General features: G+C 40.8%; 2 protein-coding genes across 2 annotated transcripts; one reads left to right on the top strand and one right to left on the bottom strand.

Moving 5' to 3' along the window:
• Positions 1-670: 670 nt before the first annotated feature.
• cilp2 (cartilage intermediate layer protein 2) lies at positions 671-21,959 on the top strand. The gene is made up of 9 exons (XM_069522277.1): positions 671-987; positions 8,795-8,872; positions 10,603-10,872; positions 11,110-11,292; positions 12,641-12,796; positions 12,883-13,200; positions 13,593-13,701; positions 14,427-14,584; positions 15,879-21,959. Exons 1-9 carry the CDS (start codon positions 924-926, stop codon positions 18,290-18,292), a joined length of 3,750 nt encoding a protein of 1,249 aa, XP_069378378.1. The 5' UTR covers positions 671-923; the 3' UTR covers positions 18,293-21,959.
• Positions 21,960-23,250: 1,291 nt separating this feature from the next.
• On the bottom strand, positions 23,251-25,757 carry LOC109625558 (Rieske domain-containing protein). Its single transcript, XM_020080826.2, has 4 exons — positions 25,356-25,757; positions 24,901-25,016; positions 24,004-24,141; positions 23,251-23,918 (listed from the first exon to the last, which is right to left on the bottom strand). Exons 1-3 carry the CDS (start codon positions 25,543-25,545, stop codon positions 24,043-24,045), a joined length of 405 nt encoding a protein of 134 aa, XP_019936385.1. The 5' UTR covers positions 25,546-25,757; the 3' UTR covers positions 23,251-23,918; positions 24,004-24,042.
• Positions 25,758-26,970: the final 1,213 nt, after the last annotated feature.

The following is a 26,970-nucleotide window of genomic DNA, read 5'->3' as shown; positions in this document are numbered from 1 at the left end:
ATTTACATGTTGCAAATAAACCTGAGTACCATACACTTCATAACTGTGTCTCATGTCTGCGTTCGGAGAAGTTTTTACTGAATGGCATGCCATATGACGCCACTTCCACTCTTTGGCAGAGCACCGGCTTGCAATCAGAGACTGTTAGAGAGCTACAAAACTGAACCAGAAGTCCAAACCAGGGAAAGAGCAGCATCTGGCACTGCGCTGTGTTTGTTAGAGAGTCAGATACAGAGAGGGAGACAGATGGGGGCAGTGAAGGACACAACATTTGAAAGAGGACGATTAGTGTGTCTTCCTTTATTTGATATAGAATCAAGAGCTGACATCATGACTGACAAGATTACCTGGTCTAAAAACAAGAGATGAAGAGTAATAAAACATAGGAATTAAATAAGCTACACACATTCACACCTGTGAATGAATATAACTATACACTGTACAGAAACGTCAAAATATTGTTACACAAGAGACTAAACTTGTGAGACCTTGCCTGGAAAAAGAGGAAAACACCTTCTTATTTTGAGCAACAACACACACACACACACACACACACACACACACACACACACTCCCTCCCTCTGCCTCTGTGTGAGTGACTCTCTCCCTCCCTACCCCCACCATACCCTCACCTTTTTTGGGAAGATGATATAGGGGGACCCAGATGTTACATTTTACTGGCCAATGGCGAGCGCAGAGGGGCTGGATTGGTGTGTGCTCCCGATTGCCCCTTCTTTTTAAAAACGCCTGAGCTCCAACTCAGCAACTCAACTCACAGGACGAGGATCGGCGGCGACCGGCAGCATCACTCACACCTGAGACGCTCACAGGAGAATCACCAAGTTATTTCTTTTCTCTCTTTTGAGTTTATGTCAGTGGTGTAGAAAAACCAAAAAGTCACCTGTAGCTGAAAGTGTGGCACCATGTTGGAATTGAATAAGGTGGCGCTCCTGCTGTCCTTCCTGGCTTCTGCGGCTCTGGGCCAAGGTAAGCCTGATTGTTTCTTTTATCAATTATCAAATGTGAAAGTGAGAACAGCGCAATCACAGGAAAGCGCTGTAAAAAAAGACTTTCCAACAGACTCACAAGATAAATGGTTCATTGAGTTTCACAATGTTTCCATCTTTCTCGTCGCTTTCGGTGATCACAGAGGGTCAGTGTATGACGTAACAGAACTGCAGAGTTGACGGCATTTCCACAGGGACAGGCTGATAGCAGGACTGGTGGTGAGCTCACTTGTGAGGTTTGAGTGTGTTATTTTATAGACCGCCTCTGTAGTTCCTAATCTCTGATGTTAAGTCACCAGCACGTTTCACCACCGGGCTAATCAGCAGCACGTGGTGATGATGAGGTGAAGAGGAGGTTAACAGGAGTGAGCACACACACACTGCGTTCTCTCACCATGTGATTAATCAGAGAAAGAGCTCTGCTGATGACAGAAAAAGAATAAGGTGGCTCACACTTTGTTTCCATAATGTCAAGCTGCAGAAGACAGGCTGCCGTCATCAGAAAACAGAGGGCCTGCTTTTGCAGCTAAAGAGCACAACTGATTTTTATGATCTCGACGATTTAATGATTCCTAAATGTAATTCCCTTCTTTTACTCCCAGCTATACATCCAGACATGAGCCTGCTGTCCTGTCTCTTCTAAATTCCAACTCCCCCACCAAACACATCATTCCTATCATCCTTTGAAAGCTCGTTAGTTGAACGCCACCAGTAGCAGCACTTTTTTTTTCTCCAAACCTGTCACTTTCTGTCTGCCATGCAGCTGCTCCACATTAAAAGAGAAGGAGCTGGCAGTTCATAAAAGAAAAAGAGTGTGGACTCACCTTAATGGTCTCCATATCCTGTTAGACTCGGAGGCTTCAGAGTCGTAAATGTCTTGCAGAGGGTTTTTCTTTGTGCGATTTGCAGATCACTATATTATTTGGTGAGGAAAGACGGTTAATATGTAAATGGTGATTCAGATTGACTCTCGCTAAAAGAGAACACTGTGCTCCAGTCACGAGGGAGCGCCAACCTTGGAGTTGGTTGTAAAATTTTATGCTTTGAGCCTCGCTCCTTCTGCAGTACATTCACGTCTTGCAGAGAGGTGTTGCATTTTGTCCTTGTTTCACCCTTTGACGTAGCAACAGTGGCCAGTACAGATACAAACCCAGTCGCCTTGGCAACAAAAGGCAATAGCCACAAAACAGGTGACTCATTTTCTCACCTGTTGTGTTTGGATGAATGAGAAAATGGAATAAAAAGAGGAATAAAAAGCGCAGGTAAAATGATTTAAACCTGAGCAGCTTGTCACCCCCCTCCTGTCCTCACTGTGTGTCCTCCACCACTAATGTAATGAGTGTATGTGCCCACCTGTCCGTCTTCATCTGCTCGTCTTTTGTTTCTAATCTTGATCTCCCTCTGGTATTTCTCCACAAATACTTTCACCACCTTTCTCCCATCTTTCAACCTCACTCCATCAAACTACCGTCTTAACATCTCTCCACCTATTTCTCTTTGCTCCACTCCATCAAATGTTCTCTCCTCGCCTTGTTTTCTGTCACTCTCTGCACACACCTCAGCACTCACAGATTTATGAGCTGTTTTCCTACGTGAGGGCGGCAGCTGCTGCTGAATACCACTGTAACAATGCAGCTTAACCACCTCTTAGCTATAGATCCACGTTGTTTTTTTATGTTCCTGTAACAGGACCGTTTAACCCAACCCTGTTTAACCCTTTCACAGATTTCCAATTGTCTCTTGCTGCGTAAATTATAGGCAAAGCTAGGTGGTGTATGTGAGCAGCTGGTGGACTGTTGAGAACGAGACATAGAGGCTACTTCTCCAGATGTTGACCACTTTCTGCTACAAAACACAGAGCTGTCTGGCCAGCTAAGTTTAATGACCGAGACAGGGATCACAATGGATCAATGGAAAAAGGTGTCAATTCCCATCAAAGACAACCTCAAGCATTTCTTTACTACTCTCTGTGTATTTATTTATAAAAGCATATGATTTTTTTTCATTGTAGGACTAATCAGCTGATTTTATATTAACGATTTCGAGCTCCTGGCTCCGTACTTGTGCACAGGTGCAGGGTTTAAGTTCCACATATTTCTAATGGGAAAACTCAATGCCGGCCAATTGTGTTTTTAGGGAGAAAATACCCCCCAAAAAACCAAACCTTTGTTATGACTGTAAATCTCTAAATCATGAGGTTGATTTGCATCATTCGTTAATGTCAGGGACAAATCTTGCTGATTTTAATGTGCCGCAGATGTTTCAGGAATCAGACTTGGATTTTTGACAATAAGACCTGTTGAGGAAAAGACGGAATGGATTCGGAGAGAATGAGCCGACTACTCTGTAACCACACACCTCAACGAAGGAGGTGGCTAAACACATAAACATGTGACATGGCAAAAAGATCATCACATACCCAGCAGGCCCTCATACACAAATACATACAATGGCATCCATGAAGCTAAATTTAAACAAGGTCTAGACGACTGTGACATCAGCACACACTATTGTGATCGGGGCTGATCCTGATCTTGGTCTTAAGTGGATGCATATATTGCACAGCCTCTGATCTAGCTTGACTTTGTTCAACAGGTTACATAACAGGGGGGTGGGTGGTTGGTGTTTTCACATTTTCGCCTTCTCCTTAAGATTCTGCAATATAATAAACAGGATCCAGACCTTTTTATTCAAAGGCCCGTCCCTCTGCCAACATGAATCTGGCACAACCATACCTCTCTGAGCTAACTGAAACCATTCTGGGTGCAACGTCATAAAGTTCCGCATTTTCCTCCCTCTTCCTCGCTTTGGCAGCTTTTTCATTCGATTCTGGCAAAGATGGAAAATTCCCACTCAGAAAGTTAAGGAGAGAGAGGCTGTACTTTGCAAAGACACCATTGAGTATTAAAAGAAAGTTTTGGCCTTGGGTAGCCTGGCTATAAGTACGCTGGCTGAATTTCAGAAAGTACCACTGTGACGTAGATCATTAAATTCAAAGCTATAGTCCTCCAAAGTAAGACTTGCAGTTGTCACAAAACAAGTTCAGGGTGCGTTGAGATAACAATGCAGGATGAGAAGTAATCCAGTAGCTACGTGTCAGGCATGTAATTAACATGGTGTGGAAAGTAGGTGCTTAAAGTGTGTCTATATGTGGAACTAGATTTTAACCAGCCGACTTCCCAAATAACCTGGTGCCACTGCGATGCATTTATGTTGCCATGGATTACCAGAATGAGGCTGGCTGAGGTTTATAATAAATGGTCACATATCAAAGGTTGAACCGAAGCCACATATGTTTTTGTTAAAGTGACAAAGCCCAAATTTGAGCAATTATTATAGAAGGAAAGAGGAAACCTATAGAATAGAGCGAAGGAAGAAGGTCTGGGTGGGTGGTTGGGTCAAAAAAAATATGGACTTTAACAGAAGACTTCTGTTTCTTTCCCCTTTTAAAATGCCAATTGTTTTTTTCCTATGTATCACTGATCTTTCCCCAACGTTTTGCAGCCATGTCGATTGTCTTGTTCACAGAGTAGAAATTTTGATCCAACAAATCTTTCAAAACGTGTCCATGCCCTCAAGGATGATGTCATTTTCCACTTTCTTCCAAAATAGTTACAAATAACTATCAAACAAAATGTGTTTTATGATGTGACAGTGGTTTCTATTTCATTCTATTTCACATAAGGGAACAATAGGACTCTTTTTTTTTCTATAAAAGCAACAACATTGACTTGTGGTTAGAAATGGGAAACAAACATTGGACTCAATGACATCAGCTGACTTCTTATTTTGTTCTTATTTCTGTAGCTTTAGAGATCTTGGTCACTTTGTTGTGAATAGCCTATTTGTGGAAAGCACAAGGAAACCTATTGGACAATCTTTTATTTTAACCCAAACCAGGAACCATCCATAAAATACCTTAAACACACAGATGTTTAAGACTAGACTAGACTTGGCAGTGTTTTGGGCAGTAGCTCTGACCAGAGGAAAGATATGGGTATTTTCAAAGTGTAGCCTGCTCCTGCTTTTTCAGGATTACCAACTCTAACTTTGAGGGTTTTGAAAGGCACAAATATTAATCATCCTGTCGATAGATCTGTCAGATCAGGTAAACATTCCATGCTTTTTTTCTACAGGGTGAGGCCCAATGATTTATTTTATTGTGTCTTGCTTCTATTACTATTGCTGTAAAAAGCTTTTCTACAACTGTAAAAAAGATGTCTGTGAGCAAAGCAAACAACCCAACCCACACAGAGCAAATGAACAAGGACAAACAAGATATACTGTTCCAGTGGGACAATTCAGAGTGGATTTTTTTAACACTGAAGAGGAAATCATAAGTTCTAACCTTGCTCCCTCTGGCTTGAAAAACTCGATGAGGTAGTTTCACTCACATGCCAGCCACATGAAGCAGCTGACCTGGCTTTTAAAGTTCATAAAGTGTTAACATGCCGCTCAAATGCACAATAAGCTCTGAGAGATGTTGCCATCAGAGTTGGGCCAGTTCAAACCTGCCACAAACAAGGTCACTACTCCAGCAGTCTCCTGCTGCAGCTGATCTGAGTTTCCTCCTTTTAACTTTCTAAAACCATTAGTCACCTCATACAACCCCCAAGAATCGTATGCTATTTCAGTTTCACCGTCGGACATCTTGAAATGATAATATCAGTCGAAATTGGTCTGCAGTGAATTCCCTTTGTTTTGGTGTGAGCGATGAGGAAACATTATGCATAACAGAAAAAAGAGCATTATGATTTCATTGAAAATACGGGGCACTTATAGGGATGTAAATTATTGACACAGTGTTAATTAACTGAAGCAAAAAGCTTGGTGTGGTGGAAATTTATCTCACGATGTGAAATAAAGAGTTTCTCAGACCGGAGTGGTCTTGAGGTAATTTAATAGAAAGCTCTGTAGAGGGTTGCACAGTCAGCATGAATGCTCAAAGTGGAACAACCCTGAATAGGGAAAGAAGAAGGATTTATACAGTCAGGTAAACAGGAAACATAAGAGATAACTGTTTCTGAGTAAGAGCATGAAAAACTGAAGCCACCTGTAGTCTGGTTAACAAAGGAAGCTGTCTGCTATTGCTTCTGCATGAAAGAAGAAGTTTGCTACTGCACAGATCAAGGTCAACAAGAGGATCATCATCGAGAAAGGACATGAACTCTGAGGTAACATCTGCCAAGTGCATAGCAACAGTCAGGGCACTATAGTTAAGGGTAAAAAAGTAAAAGGTGTCGGTCTAGTTTCGAATCGTCCGTCTGCACGTACACCAGACAGTTCCTCTTATGCAAGCACAATTGTGTTTCTATATGAGTTTTTGTTGAACACAGCACACAAGCATTGATCAGACATAGGAAAGAGTTCAAGCAAAGTTCACATGCAAGTTTTCCATTACACTTGGTTATTTCTATTCCCTGTGCATATTCTCTAAGATAAGTTATTTCTTGAAACACATGGCATTATGCTCAGACTAATCTAAACTGTAAACTGTTGTGGTGAAATCAATGAATTAGTGTCACGTTAACAGAAATATTTTTCCAGTTGTAGAGAAATCACTCTTTCAATCATATTTAAGATGTAATCAGCACAGACAGAATTCAGCAGAAAGACGTGGAATAACAGGTTGATTGATTTACTAAAGCAAACCTGCATGCGGAGCAACATCTGCTCTGCAGATCAGTATGAAAGTGTTTGCTTCTGTTTATCCAGCCAATCTGTGGTATCAGCAAGACACAGTCAATATGGAAGCAGACCAGTGGTTCTTTAAAGCCAGGTGCATAAAAAACCACAACAACCATGAGGGTGAGCTGACTGTCCACATTATGTAATATATTTTTGGACAGTAGAGCTTTTGTTCCATTGAGCTACCGTGCTTCGTTTCTAAATCTATCAAAAACGTTCGGGGTTGAAAAGAAATGTGCTGGCATGACACTAAAGGCTTAAAGTGAGCCATAAAACCAGCGTGGACTGGGATTGATACTGGCCCTCTTCGCTGGGAGACTTCGCTCATATGAACTCAGCAGTGTCTCTCTGAAAGTGCTAGGGTTTGCATTTATTACGCACGCACATGTCCGCACAGACAGACACACACACACACACACACACACACACACACACACACACACACACACACACACACACACACACACTGAGGCTGCATAGGCTACTTTACATTTATTTCTTTTCCCTCGCAGCCCAAGTGAAACTGAAATGTCAAGCAAACAACTGACGTTTTTGAAAACATAAAAAAATTAGGACTGTTGGAAAATGAATCATGAGAACATATCACAGTTTGTCTTTAATAAATCAAACAGCCAAATTTATAATCACTGCCAGATTGCATATCACTCTCTTTCCAATAAGGCAATGTTTGCTTTCATCTTACTCTCCCTGTGATGTTGTTGTGCGAGCAGCACATGTATGTAACATGTAAGTCAAACAGGCATATGTGTGTGTGTAACGTGTGTAATGTGTTTATGGTATAATTATACCATTAAAAATGGCTAAAACTGCATGTGTGTGTGTGTGTGTGTGTGTGTGTGTGTGTGTGTGTGTGTGTGTGTGTGTGTGTGTGTGTGTGAGGGTGTGGTGTGTGTGTTTGGTCCAGATATTACTCATGTTGTGGGGACTTAAATCTGTTTACGCAGTTACATTATTGCAAGTTGCCTTCCCTATGGGGATACAAATCAAGTCCCCGTTACGTACATTGTAGGTGAAGACACTTTTTAAGGTTGGGTTTAGGTTTAGGTTTTGGTTTAGGCTAAGGTTTAGTTTAGGTTAAGGTTAGGGTAAGGGTTATGGATAGGCATTTAGTAACTGGGGTTAAGATTAGAAGAAGGGTAATCAATGTAAGTCTACGCAATGTCTTCTGTGCATGTGTGCACAGGATGTGTATATTATAATCATTCCATTAAATTTCAAAACAGAAAAAGAGTGAGTGTGTGTGTGTGTGTGTGTGTGTGTGTGTGTTTGTGGCGTGGCCACTGTGTAACAGATGACTCTGCATGCACTGATTTGTCTCAGCTGGCGTCTGATTAGCATTCTCGGCAGCAGCTGCTTGTTGATGGATCAAGAGAATAAGAGAGGACGGGAGGAAGACGGGGGAGGAGAAGAGGAGGACAAGGGGGTGACAACAAGCTGAAGGATGAATGAGAAGACGCTTGACAAACAAGCACGGTGGAGATAATGGATGGAGAAGATGTTCTTCAGTTTTAATGAAGAGGGGGGGCACGCTGCTGAGGCAGGAGCAGCAGTGAGACAAATCTACAGCGGGAGATGGATGAGGAGCAGACAGAGGAGGATGAGTGTGGGGGGAAATAGAGGGAGAATAAACATGGGAGTGAGAGGAAAGAAGTCACAATCTCCTTTTTGTCTAACACCAGAACTAAAATGAAAAATGTACAGAATACAAAGTAAAAAGTGGAGTAATGGTAAACAATTATATTAGAGGAGCTTTTCTTGCATGCTCAGACTGCCACTTGGAATGTGTGTGTGATGAATACAAATATTGGATTAATTAGCTTTTTAGCATTCAGAATTGTGTCTCTCTCCATCTCTCTCTCACGCACACACACACAAACACACAGCAATGCATATCAATCAGTTAAAGTTAAATCAGACTTAAGTGTGTGACATGGAAGGTGGGATTGATTACAGGACTATTGTGTTAGACTGCAGTAGCTTGGTGGATAATAATGTTGTTTTTTTGGTACTCTGAGAGCATGACAGGAGAAATGAATAAATTCATGGATGGAAACCTAACAACCTCTTCCTGTTTGTAGGATCTGTGAGAAGCAGGAGTCAGTCGGACAGGAGCCGGAGAGTGGCCCTCAACCCATTCACTGATCCACAGACAACAGGTACTGATGTTACAAAGCTTCTTCTATGGTAGATGATTTTGGACCAAGAGCTGACAGGAAAAACAATGTGGAAGCGACTTGAGGCAGAGATCTTGCAGTGGTGGTGCAGCAGAGCTCATAGAGGCCGTTAAAACATTTAAAACAACTCTTAGCATCCAATTAATCAGCATCAAGAATTTTACTTTTGTTTGGAGTCATAACTCAATAAAATCCAAACACACAGACGTGATACATTCAGTGTGTCAGACATTTCCCATTTCCAGATGTGGCAATCATCAACACTGATGTCCACTGCAAATAAACATCCAGATTTTGTAAAAAAAAAAAAAGAATTCCCAACTGGGAAAATTCACATGAAAGCCATATGAAGTAGGAACAACTCAGAAAGTTGGGGAAAATTTTGGCCCTTGAGTTGTCAAATTGCTGACATCATCACCTATAAGTGGCTTTAAAAATGAACTTGTCAAATGTTAGACTTTTGTCTCTTGTAAACTGCATGTCCATCTCTCACGAGAGCTTAACACCAGACGTTTAGCAAACACAGACTTTTATATGATTAGTGTGTCTATATTAGTGTGCCTATAAATAATTTATGTGCCCGTCACATCTTTGTTTTTTATTATTGGACAGAGGTGCCAAGGTGTTTAAATCCTCTAAACACACAAATACAACACATGTTGTTTACCACCTGTTGGAACGACTTCACAATTGGGGAAACAGGGACGTCTGAGGACCATGTGACTGCACAGAAAGACTTCAAAGTAAACGATCAGTCTATTGGCACATTGAAGACGGAGTGAATTCCGCAAACTCACAAAAATAAACAAACTTGTAGAACATAGCTGTCACCATGGCAACACAATACTTCCTGTTTACGTTATTCCCCAAAGTCTTTGTCATTTTAAGACTTAGTGCATGATTTTCCCCACAATGATGATATTAATCAATATGTAGATGAGGTGTTGTGGGGGACATTGTTGTCTCAGTTTTGTCTGAGTGGGTCCACTGTGTCAAAACCTCTGACTTATATTATTTATTATTGTTTGGTTAATATGTTTTTTTTCTGATTAAGTGATCTTTTTGTGTGTCTGGGTGATCATCTTGTGTAGCCTAAGGTTATATCCCCAGAAAAAAGAAAATAAGAATTAAGTGTCTTGTCTGTGCAGGATTGCAAAACATAAGGTTTTGATGATTAAACCATTTTTTTAATTGATCAAGAAGCCGTCTGCAGCACATGACCCCTCCCTCACCTCCAGCGGCTACCGAAGCACTTTATTCATTAGAGTGAAGTAATGCATTACCTTGTGAATGAAAAATAATCCCTCAGTACATCGTAAAAGCCTTCCTTTTATTTTTAATTACTCATATTTCTCTTTCGGAAGTACTCAGGTTTCAGAACATGCAGCAGACTAAAAAACTAGACGATATGCCTCATCAGTCAACCCGGGAGGTTTGGAAAGAACCTGGACAATGCAAAGCCCTCGGGGGTATTTAAAGTCAAATTCAAATGGCAGTAGCAGACCTCCTCTTAAAGTTCATAACCCATCCCCGCTGTTTTTCTCCTGCTCCCTTTTTCTTGGTTCTGACCCATGACTCCCCTCCATGTAAACCCCCTCACACACACCTTCAAAATTCCTGGATCATGAGCTCAGTTGTTTTCTGTCTCTTTTTTTTTTTTTGCATTATATTCTTTTGGTTTGAATCCATGTCTGCCTTCCATGTGCCTCCAGGCGTGACAGAGTGGACATCTTGGTTCAACATCGACCATCCTGGAGGAAATGGAGACTATGAGCGTCTGGAGGCGATCCGTTTCTACTACAGAGAGAGGGTTTGTGCACGGCCCATGGCCATGGAGGCTCGCACCACAGACTGGGTGGCAGCGGCAGACACCGGGGAGGTGGTGCACTCCAGTCTGGAGAAGGGCTTCTGGTGCATCAACAAAGAACAGCCACAAGGCCGTATCTGCTCAAACTACCATGTCCGCTTTCAGTGCCCCCCAGGTAGCTCTGATTACAGCAGCTCAGGGCTGTGCAGCATGTCATTTACCACATGCATTAATACACACTTTCAAAGCTTGAAAGGGAGAAATCATCAGTGATAAACTCTGTTTTTACTCCCTGCCATGTTGAATAACCTGCTTATTTATATCCTCTTCCTGATTGTGGTTGCCAACAGCAACTCACGATGTCAGGTTTGCTCAGGCTGTCACACTCTTCTTCTTTTATGTTTATGTTCAGTGCAGAGCTATTGGACTGACTGGAGTGAGTGGGGTCCCTGTTCCACTACAGCTTGTAATGATGTAGGAGTTCAGGTCCGCCAGAGGAAATGTATCAGTGCCCAGCCCATGCCTCTCCTGTTGGTGCCAGCATGTCAGGGCTATCATTCAGAGAGGCGGGAGTGCTCCACCCCTCCATGTACAGGTGAGAGGATTCCCCAGGATCTAATTCATCATAGTTTTGTAGGTTACATAATGCAGTGGGGGGACACCTCCAGAATGGCACTCAGAGTCTCCGCCCAGGCCCAACAGTCCCCTTATGAAACCACATTCAAATTCAATATTCACTTACGTAGATCTGTAACAAAATCTAATGGGTTATTTCCCGACCTAGGCTGAATCCTCCAGGTTTCATGGCCCAATAGTTTTTCAGACAAACAAACAGACAAACATAACCACATTGGAGGATATAACTAGCAGCTGGGGGCCATAGTCACTAAGGTGAGCCTTACATAGAATGAAGGTTCAAGCTCAGCAAGTATCTTTGCAGTTTTGTGATATTAAAGCACTAAATCATTAAACTGAACTGACGTCACTGAATCACCATACTTTAGCTTTTAGCCGGAGCTCGTCTCAGTAATGATTAAATAATAAGTGTCAGCCAGAACATCCAGTGTGTTAGTTTTTCATTAAAAGTTAATTAAAAGACTGCAAAATAATCTGTAACGAGCCACAAGTTGAATCAAACAACTCGTTTGTTGCATCAAACCAAATAAAACTGCTTGAGTCTAAATGAACCACCGAACTGAAGACCATCAGAGTCACCATGTGACGATGGTGTGTTCACGAAATCATGGTCTAGTTAGATTGCATCTTGAATTAGAGAAAACATTTTAAAAAGCAACAAGTGATTTGAATTTACCATCTCAAATGTTAAACCCCTCATGGGTCACTTACAGGTCACTGCTCTGTATGTGGCCTCTGACCTCTGACCTTCCTTGTGAAGGATTATTTAGAGGCAAAATATTTTTGTAACTTTATACAGCTGTTTATAACAAATCTAATACACCGTAGCATTTCTCAATTAAATCTTTTACCTGCATAAAATACAGAGCTGAATTTAAACTGGAAGCTTTAAAACCTTTTTTCTCTCATCTTCAACTTCTAGGAGTGTTCGCTTGATTCTGACAAAAAGCACAAACCCTTTTCCACAGAGCAAACACTTCTCCCACTAACAAGACTTTGTAACAATTAGTTCAAGTGTTCTTGATTGAGCTATTTGTAATCAGCAGTCTTTCACTTGCAGCTAATTAATTAAATTAATTTTTAAAAGTTTTTATGACCAAACACTGTTAAAGGCACCAATAACTTGTTTATTGTTTGTTTTGTCTACCTTCTGGGCCCATGCATGAGAGACTTAATAACCCTAATCAGACAACTCTTTGTAAAATTTGATTGAACTAATGAAAAGACGCATCAGAAATGCAACAGACATTTCTAGTACAAATTATGTTTTTTTATTTGAAAATGGCTCCACTTCTCTGTGTAATCAGCCAAGTGGAGTCCATGGGGTCGGTGGGGGACGTGTTCAGTTACCTGTGATGGAGGTCGCAGGATCAGAAGGAGGACCTGTGTAAGGAGCTCGGTGACGGTGCAGTGTACTGGACGGCCTGTCGAAACACAGAAATGTGGGAAGATTCCATGCCCAGGTTGGATACAGTGTATGATACAAATGTATTTATCTTGTGAATGGTGTGTTTATCAACTATGCTCACATCTGATTTTCCACCAACAGCCAAATGTCCGCTTGCGTGCACAGATGGTCGTCCCAGCGATGACTGCAGCCGCTGTGTGTGTGTCGGCCATGTGCTACATGGAGACGTTCACACTGTGACAGGGGCCCCTGTGGCAGGAGTGTATGTGGCTCTTGACAGCCAGCCCAAGGTCGTCCTCGCTCGCACTGACACCAAAGGTCAGTTCAAGCTCACAGGCGTCTGCTCCTCCAGCTCCACCTTGATCGCCATCAGGAAGGAGAAGTTTGTTCCGATCACCGTCTCCACCTTCAGTAACACCACAGGGTTATCCTGGGTCCGGGCCGTCCTCAAATCAGCTGGTAAGTGCCGATCAGTACAAGTACAGTTATTAAGTATAGTTGGTTTATTATTGGTATGGAAATGATTTTGATTTGATTTTGATTATTATTCTGATTATTATTATTAGCATTCCACACAGCTAGTAAATGACAATCTTAGACTGTATAAATTGATAACACTTATATAGAAAAATGTTGGCCTATTTAAAGACTTCACCCTGTCTGCACATGGTACGTTGCATGGAAACCAAATAAAATAGACCTGTGCTGCTTTTGAAATCATTTTTTTTCAGACTGATGTGACAATAAAGTGTAATGTTTGACTGAGTTTTATGAGCCCCCAATCCTCTGGAGCACCATGTGTAACAGTCAGAATGAGGTCTTGAGGGTTCGCTCCATTCTGCTTTCCACAGAGAAGCCGTACATTGTGAAGCACCCAGAGGACAAAGTGCGTTACGAGGGAGGACGGGTGATGTTTTGCTGCAAGGCAACAGGATCACCAGTACCTGACAAATACTACTGGTGAGATGAATACCTTTGTCGGCACATTATTCATCACAGCACAGAAATAGCTAGAATCAGGGAGATTGCTTCACCATATGGTGGAATTTATATGAGGGAAAAATGTAAAATAAAGCTCCCTCATCAAGACACTTTTTTTTATTATTGAGGCAGTTACTTGAAATTCTGTTTCGGTGTCCATGGAGGTCCAGAAAAACAGCTGTCTCTCTAACTACTGAATATTTTACAAGCTTTGGTAGCTTACTCCCTTAAGCCATTTAGGTTTATCAAAGCTTTTCTCTGAAAACTGCCTGTGTGACTAGAAATACATTTTATACATTGACGTTTTATTTATTTTTAATGTTTGTTTTATCATTGGTCTTATTCATTTAATAATTGGCTTTAGGATTTATCATTTTATTCTATTATTATTATTATTCTAAGGGATCAGATTATCTATTTGTTACATATGTATTTACAAGGGTGAGGTCACAACACAAATTCAAATAAACTCTTTTGATATGGCAATAAAATTTACTGCTAAGATTATTAAGAAATGTGCTATATCTATAATATGATTGCTCTGTAAAGGAAATGAGAACTGCTGATGGAGTAACCCCTTTCACATTAAACTGCATCTTACAATATGAAAACTATTTGAATATTTCCCATTTCTAAATACAGGTTGTGTGAAATACATCCATTTCTTCATTCTTTAAATATATTAATGGTCAATGATTTTCAAGGTACCACAATGGGACTCTGCTGGACAGGAAGGTGTACAAGTATGAAGAGGACCTTGTGCTGCGAGAACTGAGGATGGAGCAGTCAGGACAGTATTACTGTAAAACCAGCAGCTCTGCAGGCAGCATCAAGTCCACTCCAGCCTCCCTCACTGTGATTGGTATGTACAATCCAGCACTTCGTCTTTAGAGACCATCACCTAAAGTTAAAAGGGCAATGTGCAGGACAGGATCTACCACAATAATCTGCTGGTTTTGAGGCAGCTGAGAAGACATATGCTCAAAACTAAGTCAAAAAGATACAAAAACACCCTTTTAGTAAATGTCACAGCGATGTAATTCATCATCATCAGCCCAAGAGAGAAAATAATTTACAATGATGACAGCGAGCAGCACAAAGGGATTATAGATTCGGATGGCTGCTATCCCAGTGGATTTGACAGTGATGTAGAGAGTCAAAGTTCTACACAGATTCAAGTCAAACCGCTGACAAAAAGCTAGCGACCGCAATTCATTTCACCGTATACAGAGCAGCTACCTCTGAGATTGAAAACAGTCTGTAAGAGGAATGTCAGCGCTGAGCTCCAACTAAGTCAACCATGAACCATGTCCATGCATTAAGAGGATTCAGACAAAACCACAGTGTCCCACAACTGAGGTAGAGAAAAAAGTCAGTTAATAGATAGAAGAAAAACACATAATATGCAAAGAAAATTGGAAAAGAAAATCATCAGGCAGGACACGGAGGAGAATGTTTTCAGGCTGTTTACAATGGCTGAAGCTATGGTCTGTCCAAACAGATTCTAAATTGTGCAAGATTGCTCTGGACACTGTGAAACCATACACCCAATTTCTCAAGAAAACCAAGTGTTGAGGTGTATTCTTTGATTTGATTATAAAATATGTTTTCCAAATGATTTCCACATCCATGTAGGAAAAGGTGTTGGTTGGCTATGACACCAAACAACAAACTGTGTTTTTCTGTAGGAGTGTTAAAGTAATCAACTCTGCACTCAAAATGTCATAATGACAGCAGACTATATGAGTGTGTCTCAGAGCAGGATTATAAACATGTCTCACCTCTTCACCACAATATGCTTATCTTCACAGTGTATATTAAGCAGAGGTGAAATTTGTCTTGAATCACACAATTTATTCAATAAATGAAGGAAACATTCTTGAGAAATCCATCAGCAATATCGTAATGATATTTCATATGCACCTAACTGCTTCATTGGACTGCAATTATCTCTGTAATGGGAAGATGGAAGGCTTAACAAGGAGAGTCAAGCTTTGTCTTCAACACAGCATATCTGTTATTATCAGCGAACCTGTGGCAAAGTGACTCCTCACAACAGTCATTTGTGCAGTTTTCATGTATATCTGATAACCAATCTATATTTTATATGTATCACATTAACACTAACTTGATGTTATGTATCATCTAATTCACAGCAAAAGGAACACCAGCATGCAATTCTACCCCTGAGATGCACCTCATTAGACTGCCAGTGGACTGTGTTCAACCTGGGACTGACTCCAGGTTCTACAATGCTGGCCGCTGTCCTCACAACAAATGTGCTGGCTCTCTAGACTTTGATACACGCTGCAGAGATGCTGCCGGATTCTGCTGTGGGGTTCAAAATATGGACAGTCGAATCATTGACTGTGGGAGCTACAGCCTCCCTATCCGGGCTGTGAAACAGTGCGGCTGTCAGAAGTGCATGCAGCCGACTGTGCTAGTTCGAGGCAGAGTGGTCACAGCTGACAATGATGAGCCTCTGCGCTTTGGGCACATCTATATTGGCAAAGAGAGGGTGGGCACCACTGGATTTCAAGGAGGCTTCACACTACAAATTACTCCTGATACACAGAGATTGGTGGTAAATTTTGTTGACCCCAGTCAGAAATTTCTTGACACCCCTAAAGTGTTCATCTTGGACAAGAAAGGTGGATCAATCTACCATGATGTAAAGGTAATGAGAAAGCAGATACCAATTGATATCAATGCAGGGGAGACCAACTCTATTAACCTAGGAGAAATTAAAGGGGAAGACCCCATAGGACAGCTGGTTATTCCTCCCAATTCCTTTCATAAGGACAATGGAGACATCTATGAGGGGACTGTAAAAGCCAGCGTCACATTCATTGACCCTCGTAACATCACTACAGCTGCTGCGGCACCTGGCGATCTCAACTTTGTGGATGATGAGGGTGACATGCTCCCTTTGAGGACCTATGGCATGTTCTCCGTAGACTTCAGAGATGAAACCAATAAGGAAGTACTTGGAGCTGGAGCAGTTCAAGTCCTCCTTGATACACAACATGTCAAAATGCAGGAGCATATTCCCAAAATGAAACTGTGGTCTCTAAACCCAGACACGGGAGTCTGGGAGGAGGAGAGTGACTTTTCGTATACAAAAACAACTGGTGGTCATGGACGCAGCAAACGAGAGGAGCGCACATTCCTGATAGGCAACATGGAGATCCGAGAACGTAGACTCTTTAACTTAGATGTGCCTGAAAACAGACGCTGTTACGTCAAAGCGCGGGCCTACATGAGTGATAAGTTCCTTCCGAGTGAACAGCTGGAAGGTGTTGTGATCACTTTGATAAACCTGGAGCCTAAGCCTGGATATTCATCTAATCCTAGGGCATGGGGCCGCTTTGACAGTGTCATAACTGGATCTAACGGGGCCTGTTTACCAGCTTTCTGTGATGCCCAGAGGCCTGATGCTTACACAGCGCATGTTACTGCAATGATGGGTGGGGAAGAACTCGAGGCAGCTCCCTCCTCACCCAAGATGAATCCAAACATCATTGGAGTGTCTCAGCCGTATCTGGATAAAATAGACTACCAGCGTTCAGACCACGAAGATCCAGCTCTGAAGAAAACATCTTTCAAAATCAACTTGGCAAAGCCTAATCAAAACAATCTTGATGAGACCAATGGGCCAATATATCCATACCAGAATTTATTAGATTGTGAAAATGCCCCTGTTGATGCAAATCATTTCCGATTCTTCAGAGTGGAAAAGGACAAGTATGAATACAACGTTGTACCTTTTGAAGAGAATGATTTGACAACCTGGACTGGAGACTACCTTTCCTGGTGGCCAAATCCCCAGGAATTCAGAGCATGCTACATTAAGGTTAAGATCCATGGACAGAAGGAAGTGATGGTCAGGTCACGGAATCTGGGAGGGACACACAGAGAAACAAAAGGCAAACTTTACGGTATTAGAGACATTCGCAGCACCAGGGACATGCGAGAGGCCAACACATCGGCAGCCTGTGTGGAGTTCAAATGCAGCGGCATGTTGTTTGATCAAGCTGATGTGGACAGATCCCTCATATCAGTCCTTCCACAGGGTAACTGTCGCAGGATTGGCACTAACAGCCTCATACAAGAGTATCTCATCAAACATCCACCAGTCGCTCAAAACAACGAGTCCCATGCATTCACCATGCTAGCTCCTGTTGATCCTCTGGGACACAACTATGGGATCTACACCGTCACAGACCAGAATCCCAGGGTGGCCAAGGAGATCGCTATTGGACGTTGCTTTGATGGCACCTCAGATGGTTTCTCCAGGGAAATGAAGTCAGACTCTGGAGTGGCGCTGACCTTTAGCTGTCCTGAGAGGAAAATTAACAGGGAAAGCCTCTTCCAGCGCCTGCAGACCAATCCGGGTCAGACACTGTCTCAGATGGCAAGGGACATGAGGGAGTTGGAGGGTCTACAGGTGCAGAGATCATCCACCCAGGTGGTGGCCTATCCTTCAGAGCAACGGATGGGAACCCAGAGTCGCAGATTTAGTTCTACAAACAGGAGGAGAATGTCAATGCGCACACAGCAGCGCCAGTAGAGGTGCCAAGAGGTTGGTTTAAAAAAAATAATTGATGAATATTTACAGTGACAGTAATATCAGAATGATTCACGTGGTCTCTCTGTCATCTGATTTATAAAACATCAGCATTTTTTCAGCATAAACACTTTTTTATGCTGAAAAAACTAAATCTGATATGTAAATTCCTTTTCATTTCTAAGTATTCAGCTGAAACTGATATGATGGCATCAAGTCAAGGAAGTAAAAAGTTGTTTGTTATTGAGTATGAACTCCCCCTTGACTATGAAAATCAAGATACCAAGAGAGACAGTAACTCAGCAAAATCATCAAGTATGATTGAAGATATTCATTAGTTTTATACTTGAAGGGATTGATATATTAATTTTTTATTTCTGTTCTAAAAGACACACATAATTTGTGTAACTGTAACACAGTGACTGACATTTATTTAATTGGCTTTGGTCTAATTCTATGAATGAATAGACCAAACTGACAGTCAAGAATGTAACTTTTTTAGCCTTAATTTGTGGCCTTCCACTTTTCCCATGGTGGGTGTTTTTGCTGATGTCTCTTAATACTCTGGTTTAAACCAAACCTTCAGAAACTGTAAGAACTATGCCAGGCCCCAAACACTTCATAGTTGGCCCCTACTTTCCATTGAATGCATACTTTTTCGTCAAGATCAGGATGAAAAAACCACGAGGTCCAGTTGTCTGCACCAGACACTTTTTCTTTCCTCTTTAAACTGGGTCACTCTCTCCACCAAATGAGAAGACACACTCGAAAGAGACAGTGGAGCAAGGTTTTTCACCCTGGGAACAGAGGATGTTTTCAGACATGCTTCTTTATGTTTTTCATTAGCATGCCACATTGCCAACTGTGATTCAGCTAAATGTTCTTCCACACCTACTTAGAATGTGCAAGACCAAAGCCTTGGCCAGAACAAGGATCTCACTAGTAGCAGTATAAAATCAGGATAATTAACCACAACGGTATGACCTATTTTCCCTTTGTCCTCTGCACATTACAAATTAGCACATCACCAAAAAACAAGTTTCTTAAAGCAATATATTTCCTAGTGTTTAACTTTCTCAGAAACTGTTACAGAGGCTCATTCAGAGTCTAACTTGACTTTTTGTTGTTGTTGGGTAATTTGTCTATGAGCTGCATTTATATCACGAAGTGCAATAACTATGTAGTATAATTTAAAAAATCTGCATGTAACAAACTAGCACGGTGCATGAAAAATGCTGCTGGTGAATGAAACAGCTCCTTCAGTACATGCAGCAGGTACAGTATAGTGTGGGTAAGATGTTTGTAAGAGATCTTGCACAGGACTCATTTTGAGTGACTTTATTTCAGCAAATAGAATTAACTGTTATGTAATCATTTTCTGAGCTGCATAGAATCTATTAACCTTTCCATGCTTTGCCGCATGAGTCAGTTGTTTGTACAGTTTGTACACCACAGTAATCTTTTCAACTTCAGAGGGCAATCTTGTTATTGGGAATTAAAACGCTCAGTAGAGCCTTCATCTCATTAACAAAACCCACTGTCTCAAACTTGAGCGTGATCGTTAATAAGTCTGGTACTAATGAAGTTCATGGCACAGACAGTGTAAGCAACAGTATCAATCAATTCAAAGCGTACATTTTTGAGGATACGTTACATGACTTAGATGAAAAAATAACTGGGTATTTAAATTAAAGTCAGTAATAGGAAGAAACTTCACTCATTGATAAAAGCTCCAAACTTGTTTATCTGCAAAATGGGCTCTGGCAGACCCATGGGAGAAGCTCTTCAAGCTGAACTAATCCGAAGCCAAATAACACGGCGCATGGTCCATAGAGAAGCCAGAGAGGCTGATGAGTAAATATAAGCCTGTTGTTAATTAGAAAATAAATTACTTATTCTCTTGAGAACTCCTGTAGCTGTTTGCCCCTGACTTTCATAAACAGCCAAACATTGTAATTTCAAGGAAAAAAAGGATGAAGTAAAGTAATCAACAATATGGACGGCCTAGTAGGATTATGGTCAAACATATTTACCAAATAAACTGGCATCCAGCCCAGTACAGTTTGTGTTTCCAGCCTCATCATTTAAGCCTGAATGAATTTATATGAATAGTAGGCAACTGCTTGTGTGTGTTAAAATTTGCAAATGTGAGGTAATCTAACTGAAAACCAACCAGGACAATAAACAGAAAAATACTGACAGCTTGTGATACCTTGACGATTATCACTGACCCACTAATTATAGGCCAGTGGGCCGTCCACAGGCTGAACAGTTCATTTCATCCAAAATAAAGACGATGATGAAATCCAGGTGTGGGAAGAGATAAGTCCTATAAAAAATGCAGTGGTGTGTGAGGTCAGTTGAGAGGGCCGAACAGCTGTAGAGCAACTGGAGGAAATGTTATACCAAAGACATCAAGAGAAAGAGAGTGAGATTATCTTGCGATGGATTTAATCATTTTCAGGGGTACTGTCGGGTTCAAGGAAGGAAGGAAGGGAAGAATATTAGTCAGTTTTGGCCTCACTGTCCATCACATACAGAATCTCAGGCTTCCAAAGTGGTTGCACATGGAAGAATGCAGGTTTTTGGAGGTGAATGCTTTGACAGGAGATCTGGCTTATTCATAAGGAGAAGTTATCGGGGGAGTTTGAAGGACAAGGTAACAATAATAGGCTGTGTAAACCATTATGTGAGGCTTTGCATGGGGAAGCAAGCAGGACTCTCCAAACAGTTTCTTTGTCTTCTGGAGAACTTCAAAGGAGGATTAAAGAACCTCTGTGATGTTTGGTTTAATGATGAAGAAAAAAAAAAGTTTCCAAAGTCTTCAAATGTCAATAAAAGAGGTTTCAGCCTGAATCCAGTGAATAAAATCGTTGCACAGATTAATTTTTAATGGAAAGAAAAATGTTTATCTCAATGAACCTCTGTGGGAATATTAATCATAACATTTTATATTTCATTTTGCTCTCTTGCAAATAGGCATATTTCAGAAAATGTTGAAAGTTAGATGAGATCAGTGACCGATCGCATGTTTGTACGGGAAATTTGAAGCTACAGTCAACAGATGGTTGGCTTAGCCTGACATGAAGACTGGAAAGTGTGCACACATGAGAGCACTATCAATCTTCTCATCTAATTCTTGGAAGAAAGTGAATGAGGGTTCAATTTTAATGAATAGATTAAACACAGGGCTACAGTGTTGCTTGACAATTGGCATTTTTATGAATAAAGTTTGTTTTTCTAAAGTGGATTTCTTCTTAAATATACAGAATCTCAGTGGGTGCACATGATGCTAAAAGCACTATTTCACTCAAGTGCAGAAAAGCACAAATCTCTCGTTCCACCACTTCATCACAAACAGATTTAACCATTTTCTCCTCTGTAAAGTCCAGCAGGTCTCAGGGAGAGCATAATTTATTCAGTAAGTCAGTCCTTGAACTTTTCCATCAATTTCTGGAGTATAAGAAGAGAGTTGTATATTTACCACTGTGCTCCAGTTAAAGAATTACATCAACACACACTTGATAATCCTCTGTAAACACTTTACTATTGCATGGTGATGCTGATCTTTGTTTCTCTCTCTGCATTCAGTTTTAATATGTAAATTGTGTATTGTATGAAATCTACTATAATGGTACAAGAAACTGTAAATAAATGATTTAGTGTAAAGCTTTGATTCATATTTTTTCTCTTTGTGTATTATGTATTCAGGAAACACTAAAAAGTCATCAAAGTTTCAGTTTCACATCGCTAAAGAAAAATAATAAAAGTGCTTTAATGATAAAAATACATTACAATGTTGATAACAGAATTATTTAATCTGTGATTGTAAATAATACAGAAAAAGAATTTTCATAAATCTCAATGAACACAGTCTTCAAAATAAAACAATGCCAACTGATAAAATGTGTGAGTTATTAGTGTATGTGGTCTGCAGATATGTAACATACTGGCTGGATACATAGTTCACACAAAAAACTAAGGAAGAAATATAAAAAAAATATCTGGACATGTGAAAATAATTATGGAAACATTTAGTAAAAGTCTGACATGAGTGCTGGTTTCCTTAGTAACACTAATGGATTGTTGTGACAGAATGTAAATATGTAATTCTCCTGGCTTATGCAGAATTCTGCACAATGTTTACATTGTCTTTTCTACTGATAATGAAAATAGTTGCATCTCCAGTGTGTATTCCCTTCACCCTCCAGGTGATAAGTTATAATGCACACAGTGAGGCGTCTGCAGCACATTTTTAGGCAGCGGAGTTATTATTGTAATAAAAAACGCACAGCAGGGAACATGACAGGGAGGAAAACGAGTGTCGAGCCACACTGACACCTTCTCGACTGGGCTCAGTGTGTCTGACAGAAAATATAGTGAGTGACTGTTCTCACCACGAAGGAATAAAGAAAACACACTTGCATCAGTGCACACACACACAAAGCTAGAAAAACACATTTCTCTTGAGGCAATGGTGCATTTCAGGTCATGAACCTACCTCCGGCGCCTCGCCTAAATCCCATTGCGTCAGTAACAGACAAACCTGTTTGTGAACGGGCCAGAAATGGAGAGAAATGGCTGATGGAGACACCTTAACACCGGAGCTTCTACCAGGCGTAATTGCTGTGCCCTTCATGTGTGTTTGACTTGCTGGAACTCTATTTAGGTTAAACAACTGGAATTCTGAAAGAGTTTCTGTTGCAAGACATCAGTGGAATAAATGTCTAAATGTATCCAAAGGCCACAGCTCAGCCAGTGCGAATGTGTCTGTGAGGTTCGACAAGACCAAACCGCGTATGAACGAGTGACGGTTGAGTTTGGTAGAAGTTGAAAGAAACCATCATTATATTATTTCACGGTTACATAAAAATTCTTCCATTGCAAATTATGTTTTGCTTATTCAAATATGTACTGGTTCTATTTTGTACCACAAGTGATAATAAGCATCTGCATCAAGGCAGCATTCATCAGATTTTATTGATCTACTATGTATTTCTTTCATATTTTTATTTTCAATTGCATTTACATATCAACAGACTGTATTTTGCATAATGTTTATTATACTGATTTATATTACATTGCATCTAATAACACAGATAAAAGAAAATACTTCATTGCTGGTTGCATGGAAATGTATCACTTTGCAGTTATGAATTTTGCAATAACTACGTGGACATGTAGAGAGTTTGAGAACTAAGATAAACTGTCTTTAATACCTTTATGGAAGTTGGGTGGGTTTCAACTAAACATGTGAAGGCCTTACAAATGTGACTACTTACTTATAAATGTATTCACACTGTAATATTTGCATTGGATGAAATAAGCCTTAAAAATGTAGGAAATAATCAAGTGAGACAATTATTTTTTATACAGTCAATTATAAAATATGCTGGTTCAATAACATCTGCTGAGAAAAGTAAAATGTTGTGTTTTTATGTTTCATTTTTGTGACTGTGTTTTCAAGGTAAGCAGTGAGTTTATTGCCCTCCACGCTCAGTGTCTGTGATAAGACTCTACCTGGAAATCCAGTAACAAAAACTCTGAGACTATTCAATGAAGTCATGTCCTCTTCAGACAGTCTCCCCGATATCGTCCTGAGTTCACGGCAATCAAAGCAGAAGCGGTTCTGAGAAAATGACAGATAAGGCTTAGGAATGTTTCGGATGGCTTGGGTTTGTGGAACAAGTCTTCAAAAATAGCTGCGGTCTTACCAATGGTCTGAAGGATGAAGCAGCTGCGGCTGAGGTTGTTTAGCTTTTCGGATCTGCGGGAAAAGGCAGCAGGGAGAGACGACTGGCGTGTTTCACGTACACGTTGCCGTCCTCCAGTTTGACTTCATACACTTGTTGCTGAAACAGTCAAAACAAAGACAGAAGAGCTGGGAGCTGGAAAAGAAACGCACCATCTCGAGCTTCTGTGGAAGCATGACAGCACCTTCATGTGTCAGAGTACAAATCAACTTGTGTTGTATTTAAGTTAAGAGTAAATCCTCTAGTGAAAACTCAGAATATTTGTTTTAACATTTCTTCTTCGTCGTGCACAAAAGACACAACAGATCCTGAAAATGATAAATGGAAAAGAGAAGGAGATGTTTATGGAAATAAAAGCTCTTGTTTGGGTTGTTCATTGATTCACTCATCAGAACAGAGGAGGAGAAGAAAACACGTTTGACAGAACGAAGGGGGAGAACATAATCTTAACTCTGAATGATTTTGATCAGTAGAACTTCCAACCATTGATAAAAGAGGACGATGTGACTGATTGTTCACATAAACTCCAGCCTCATAGGTACACATTAGCTTTTTATCTAAAAGGTTTGATTAAGCACAGATTTTTAAGTCTTATTATGAACTATATGAACACTTTACCAAACAGTTGATCGGTAACACAGTGTTAGTAATGTATATATATATATGTACTAATTCCGATACATTTATCATTTATTTGCAGTACTTCTTTGACGCAGTACTTTTACAGTGTAAACACAGCTGATTTTCTCATGGTAGAGTTATGGTGTATTCATTTCCCATTCATCAAACTTTGTATACTTTTTCACAAGAATATATAATGATCAACAGGAAGCATGAAGGACTCGTTTCATCACTGACCTGTAATGAGGTCCCTGACTTCCCAGTCCTGAGGTCAAAGTCATAGTCATGCCAGGGACAGAAAACCTGCAGGACTCCATCAGCCTCCTCAATGTCCCCCTCACATAGAGGACCACCTGGTGGGAGACAGGAAGTATATTTTCATAATAAATGACTTCTGCTTGTCTGTTTTCCTATATAGGTAAAACATGTGATTGTGAGACTTGCATATAACATGGTGTGAAACAGATGCTCCTGTTTTTTATTTTCTATTCTTGGTGAGAAGAATCAAAACAAAGACAGTCACATTTAGATGTAGGTACAGCTGGAGTCGTGTAGTTGGCGCTGTTTCCTCTCATGCTGCACATTTAAAAATCTTTTATATTTACAGAACTGGATCAGGCTGTAATTCACCTAAAGGGTTAATGTAAGCGAGTGTGTGTGTGTGTGTGTGTGTGTGTGTGTTGTCTCTTTACCGGAGTGTGAGCAGCGAGCATCCATGGCGAAGAACTCCCCCTTCACACAGAAGAGGCCCACGTCAGAGTCGTGGCCGAGGGAAGAGTACATAAGACGGCAGCGCTTCTTGGAGAGCTCCGAGGCCGAGCCGATGAGTCTCCATGAGACGCCCTCCGTGGTTCCCTCTTCATCCCTGCAGCCAGAAGCCATAAAGAAAGGAGGAACTAGCTGCTTCTCTAGATTTCTAGTCTTTTTTCCGCCGGTGCAGACACACGTGGCAGTTCGCTCGCTGCAGATAGTTCATATTCACCAGCAGGCCGCCCGGCACCACCGTCAGCTGTGCGGACTGACAGCCTCCATCCACCCGCTGCAGCTTCACTGATCCGCGGCATCGTCACACTGTAGCAGCGGCGCACTAGTGGCCGCTCTGTTCCAGCTGCTGCACATGTGGATGGTTGTTTGTCAGTAATCATAAACCCGCAGCACATATATTACTCACATAACAAATAATAGCAGAGGTTTATTGTTTGCACATGCAAATATGCAGTTTGTATAAAATAAAATAAAAAACTCAGCAACCTGCTGTTTGTGATCAGTCAACACGTTCCACTTAAAGTAAAGAGCTTCATGTAGAGACCAGACCAACGCAAAGAAGTTACGTTTTGGCAAAAATAATTGATTGTAAACAAGGTTAATGGTGAAAGGTTTACAGGCAAAAATTGACCAAACACATGCAGGCAGAGGGTGAGAACTACACACACAGTACAATACAATACAATACAATACAATTTATTATTATTATTTACTAATCCCAAAGGCTTTTTGGTTTAGGACCGACAACAAGATACAGACATGCACTGAAAAACTTGATCTAAAACAATAAGACACAATAAAAGATCTGTTCAGTTGTGTTGGGCAAAAAGTGCAATTTCTTTAAAATAATAAAAGCTATAACAAATAAAATAATTAAACAATTTACATGGCATCTGGAACTGAGTGTGGAGAACATGGGTTGTGTTCCATGATAAGTTGCTTTCAGACATGCACTGAACTCAAAAGATCCTCTGGATGGGCTGTACGTGTGAATACAAATGTCAGAATGAGTGCCTCTGGACTTCTGCAAACTTTCCTTGGCCAAACTCTGGAGAATGTTCGAATAAGCTCATGTGAGAACAGAGCACGAGATCATCTGGATCATTCACCTAGAGCAAGTGGGTGTATTGATCCTAACGTGCAACAGATGCAAGTATAATAAAAAAAAAGAATACAAATATCTCAGGATGAAAAAGTGGTGCCACACACGTAGAGGACACAGATGAATTTGTCAAGAGACTTATGATGATAAGGGCCAATGCTGGTGGTAATGTACTGTAAACAAAAACGTGATCTCTGCACGGACTCTGGAGATTTCTGTGTTGTTGTGAACACGTCCAAGCAGAGATTCTATGGTTCTATGTGTAAAAGACAAACTCCAGAGAAAGTCCGGAACCCAATTCTGTGGTCATCCTCCAGAGATCACGTCTGAAAACAGCTACTCTGTGTGAAATGTGTGTTTATTAATGGCCTAATGGGTTGGGTTGTGGGTCATATGTTAAGGGTTCTAGGCAGGTCTAGATATGACTTGGAGATTATTCC

This window comes from Paralichthys olivaceus, chromosome 3, assembly GCF_024713975.1.
Source record: "Paralichthys olivaceus isolate ysfri-2021 chromosome 3, ASM2471397v2, whole genome shotgun sequence".
Classification (NCBI taxonomy): Eukaryota; Metazoa; Chordata; class Actinopteri; order Pleuronectiformes; family Paralichthyidae; genus Paralichthys; species Paralichthys olivaceus.
This window is presented reverse-complemented; position numbering and strand designations above follow the sequence as displayed.

What these genes read in the sequence shown, in the direction of transcription:
- cilp2 (XM_069522277.1), top strand. Translation starts at nt 924, where the DNA reads ATGTTGGAATTGAATAAGGTGGCGCTCCTGCTGTCCTTCCTGGCTTCT. An exon ending in CACTGATCCACAGACAACAG is followed by an intron (nt 8,873 to 10,602) that starts GTACTGATGTTA and finishes ATGTGCCTCCAG; the next exon opens with GCGTGACAGAGTGGACATCT. An exon ending in TGGGAAGATTCCATGCCCAG is followed by an intron (nt 12,797 to 12,882) that starts GTTGGATACAGT and finishes TTCCACCAACAG; the next exon opens with CCAAATGTCCGCTTGCGTGC.
- LOC109625558 (XM_020080826.2), bottom strand. Translation starts at nt 25,545, where the DNA reads ATGGCTTCTGGCTGCAGGGATGAAGAGGGAACCACGGAGGGCGTCTCA. An exon ending in TGCTCGCTGCTCACACTCCG is followed by an intron (nt 25,017 to 25,355) that starts GTAAAGAGACAA and finishes GTCTCCCACCAG; the next exon opens with GTGGTCCTCTATGTGAGGGG. An exon ending in AGTCAGGGACCTCATTACAG is followed by an intron (nt 24,142 to 24,900) that starts GTCAGTGATGAA and finishes TGACTGTTTCAG; the next exon opens with CAACAAGTGTATGAAGTCAA.